Source organism: Parasteatoda tepidariorum, chromosome 5 (assembly GCF_043381705.1).
Source record: "Parasteatoda tepidariorum isolate YZ-2023 chromosome 5, CAS_Ptep_4.0, whole genome shotgun sequence".
In the NCBI taxonomy this organism is placed as follows: Eukaryota; Metazoa; Arthropoda; class Arachnida; order Araneae; family Theridiidae; genus Parasteatoda; species Parasteatoda tepidariorum.
Genome location: NC_092208.1, coordinates 9,419,691 through 9,423,696, shown reverse-complemented (window position 1 = coordinate 9,423,696; position 4,006 = coordinate 9,419,691). Strand labels below are relative to the sequence as shown.

At 31.9% G+C, this 4,006-nt stretch overlaps 1 protein-coding gene across 1 annotated transcript in view; it reads left to right on the top strand.

Annotated features, from left to right (window-relative positions):
* LOC107451631 (protein odd-skipped-related 2) overlaps positions 1-2,882 on the top strand; it is a 31,829-nt gene extending 28,947 nt beyond the window's left edge. The window contains exon 3 of the mRNA XM_043051634.2: positions 1,012-2,882. Coding sequence (XP_042907568.1) covers positions 1,012-1,369 — 358 coding nt within the window. The 3' untranslated portion in view covers positions 1,370-2,882. The remainder of the gene's footprint in view (positions 1-1,011) is intronic.
* The last annotated feature ends 1,124 nt before the right edge of the window (positions 2,883-4,006 follow it).

Below are 4,006 nucleotides of genomic sequence, written 5' to 3'. Positions count from 1 at the left end.
ATATATATATATATATAATTTGCGATTATGCAATTATTATAAATATGCATAAATTGCGTGCTCAAGTTATCTTTGCATGCATACACTTATCAGATTTTGTCTTTCGGCTGCATAAATTGCGTGCTCTAGTTACGGATATCTTAGCATACATGTACTTATCAGATTTTGTCTTTCGGCTGCATAAATTGCGTGCTCTGGTTATGGATTTCTTAGCATGCATACACTTATCAGATTTTGTCTTTCGGCTGCATAAATTGCGTGCTCTAGTTAGGGATATCTTTGCATGCATACACTTATCAGATTTTGTCTTTCGTCTGTATAAATTGCGTGCTCTAGTTATAGATATCTTTGCATACACCTATCTGATTTTGTCTTTCGGCTTCCTACATTGCGAGCATTAGAATAGATACCTTTGCCTACATACATTTAACAGATTTTGTCTTTCGACTACATAAATTGCGTGCTCTAGTTTTTGCATGCATACACTTATCAGATTTTGGCTTTCGGCTGCATAAATTGCTTGATCAAGTAATGTAGATGCATGCATACACTTATCGGATTTTGTCTTTCAACTGCATAAATAGCGTGCTCTAGTTATGGATATACAACACTTATCAGATTTTGTGTTTCGGCTACATAAATTGCCTGCTCCAGATATAGATATCTTTGCATGCATACTTATCTTATTTTACTTTGCATGCATACTTATATGATATATAACTTATATAACTTTGCATATACGTATATAACTTTGCATGCATACTTATATGATATCTATATCTGCATGCAGATATAGATATCTTTGCATGCAGAGCACTCATTAGATTTTGTCTTACAGTTGCATAAATTGCTTGTTCAAGTAATGTAGATAAGCTTAAGATTTAGCGTTAAGAGTTAAATGCAATATCTTGTACAGATTGCTTTGAAATAAATATTATGGTGGGGATTTATGAAAATAAAATTATGCATTTTCTATTTATTGACTAATTGCAAATCCTTGTTGATTTCCAGGTATATTCACTCGAAGGAGAAACCCTTCAAGTGCACGGAATGTGGCAAGGGGTTCTGTCAGTCGAGGACGCTGGCAGTGCACAGGATCCTGCACATGGAGGACTCCCCCCACAAGTGTCCCACATGTGGACGCACATTCAACCAGAGGAGCAACCTCAAGACCCACCTCCTCACACACACAGACATCAAACCCTACAACTGTGACTCCTGCGGAAAAGTCTTCAGGAGGAACTGCGACCTCAGGAGGCACACGCTGACCCACACACTCATGAATGAGGGTTTAATAGCTACCGGTAGTTCATCAGACCCTGAGACCAGTTGTAACAATATCCCATTGAATTTGGTGAGGCCAAGCTGAGAATCGAACCTGGGATCTCAAACTCTGTTACCAAACTCAATACCATTGAGCTGCTCTCTCAAAGACTTGGAAAGATGGTGTGCATAATAAGTGTTTCAGAGACATTGTATGAGCCACAAACTTTCAATGAGAATCTTTTCGAAGCTTATCCGTTGTTCTATCCAAAATAGTAAATATGAAGTCTTTATAACTGCTTCTAAATTTTCTCTGCAACTGTCGTTGATCGACAAAATACTATATTCACTGTTTGTAAATAGAATAGGTGTCTTAAATTTACAAGATTTTTCCACTTGTCACATTTTCTTCTCTCCGTTGCCAGGGCTACGGAAAATCTTTTTTTTTTTTTTCCCCACGGCAATACATTTTAAGTTAGAATTCGGAATATACTGGCGGAGGAAGAAAAAAAGGAGCAAGATTTGAGGTTACCATGGTAACGGAGAGAGTAAAAGTGTGGTGAGTTGTGAAATCGCTTTGTTTTGAGAAGCTTATTTCGTTTACAAAGAGTTTAGAATTACCTCATTGTTTTTTTCTTTCGAGTGTCCGAATTTTTCCATTCTGTTCTGTATGCAAATTTAATTAAGTTCCATTATGTGACAGAATCTAACGAAACGGAATATATTTGTTTATTTTATATAATTTATTATTTAAGTGACAAAACATAACAACACGAAACAAATAAGGCTTATTCTTTGTCCAAGTGATAAGAAAATTCAGGCTCTGTTAGAGATCGAAGTAACGAAGATTGAAGTTTTTTGACAAAATTTTCTGTGTATAAATTTTTTGACGAAATTTGTGTGTGTCATTCTGATACAATTTTTCAATGAAAATTTTCATCTCATGACCAGTGAATAATGACATGATGCTGTTACGTAAACAGGGTTCGGCACTTAATTGAAATTGTAACATATAATTGGAATTGTGACATATTCTTTAAGCAGTTTGTTGCTCTTCATTTTTTTTTATAATGACACAAATTTAAGTTCATTTTATTTTTTATATTTACAAAAAAAATTATATATATATAAAGTTTTTATTTAATGAAATGGTCAATTGAAAAATGCGTTTCAGCCTAATCGAAAATGTATCTAGTATCAACCTAACACTTTTTATGCATTTTACAACTAGCCTGAATAATTTTAGGCTAATGAGCAAATACACAATAAGCTTGATTTATTTTAATGAGCCTTAAAAAAGTCAGATTGTTTTTCCATCCAGGTAGCAAAGTGACATTTACGAAAAGCTGGATTTTTCAATTAGTTGATAATTAGTGAAATAGTATAGATTTATTTGTATGATTTTATTAAAATGTGTTTACACTTATTTCGAGTGAATTAAAAAGAAATGTAATGATTTCTACACTACCTCTTTTTTGTATATAGTGTTTTAACACTGTAATGGTTATTCCACAGTCATGCTCGGTGTTACAGTGTTATTGTAAATATAGTATTTGTTTAGACCTTTCGTTCAATTATATTGTCATGTTATATAAATAAAGAATGAATTGATTGTAAAAGGTTCTTGTATTTTTCTTCCCGTTTTATTTTTGGTTCATTATTACAAAATATTTATAAAATTTCATTAGTTACAGTAAATTTGCTTCGCTAATGAAGATTTGAACTGAAATTAAAAGACAATGCGCTATTCACAAATTGATATGATTAGATAATTTTTTTTATTTAGAATCCTGGGGTAAAAATGAAGTTGAAATATTGTATGCCTTACTAGTTTGAAATTAAAAATCCATAAAAAAATCGCAACAGTCACTTTCTGTTCTGCTAAACTTTCAGCATTCCGCAGTTTCATTTCCTCATAGTGATAATTTCTCTATTTTAGCGGGTGTAGCACACACTTTTATTGTCGATTTTTTAAGAGGCCTTTTTCCCCGCCATCTTGGATATTAGGTTTTTTTTAAATTTTTTTTTCTCTGTATTTAACAAACTTTTGATGATATACGGTCCCTGCCCAAATTATTAAACTCACTGTAAGATTGATTCTATGTAAAATCTTAGTTTTTAGGTGATACTATACAGCTTTATTGTTTTCACGCGGCTGAAACCGGTTTGCACTTCTTTACGTTCGTGTATTAATCTTTAACATTGCAATGCATCACGTTAAAAATAAATACAAATAATAAGTACATAAAAAATCTCCTTAATAAAAACCCATTATATGTATGTTTGAATATGAAAGTATTGCCTATAAACTCGTGCAAAACATGTCATTATTAAAAAACTACAGTGCGTTTAATAATTTGGTGGAATTATTATAATATACTAATATAATACATGATATAATAAATATTCTATATTTATATAATATATCGTCGAATTTATCGAATCGTTGAATTTATATTAAATATCGTCTAATTTAACCCATTGATACACGAACGTAAACAAGTGCAAACCGGTTTCAGCCGCATTAAAACAATAAAGCTGTATAGTATCACCTGATAATTAAGATTTTACATAGAATCTTACAGTTAAATGTAAGCTATTTAACTATCCTTCAACAACTGCTAACGGCAGAACTGTTTTAGGTTAATTTCTTAGAAAAAATTAAAAGAGAATTTAAAATACCACATGCTTTGTATCTTAAATTCTGATTGGACGATGGCTTAAAAAATTATTCAAATTCTGA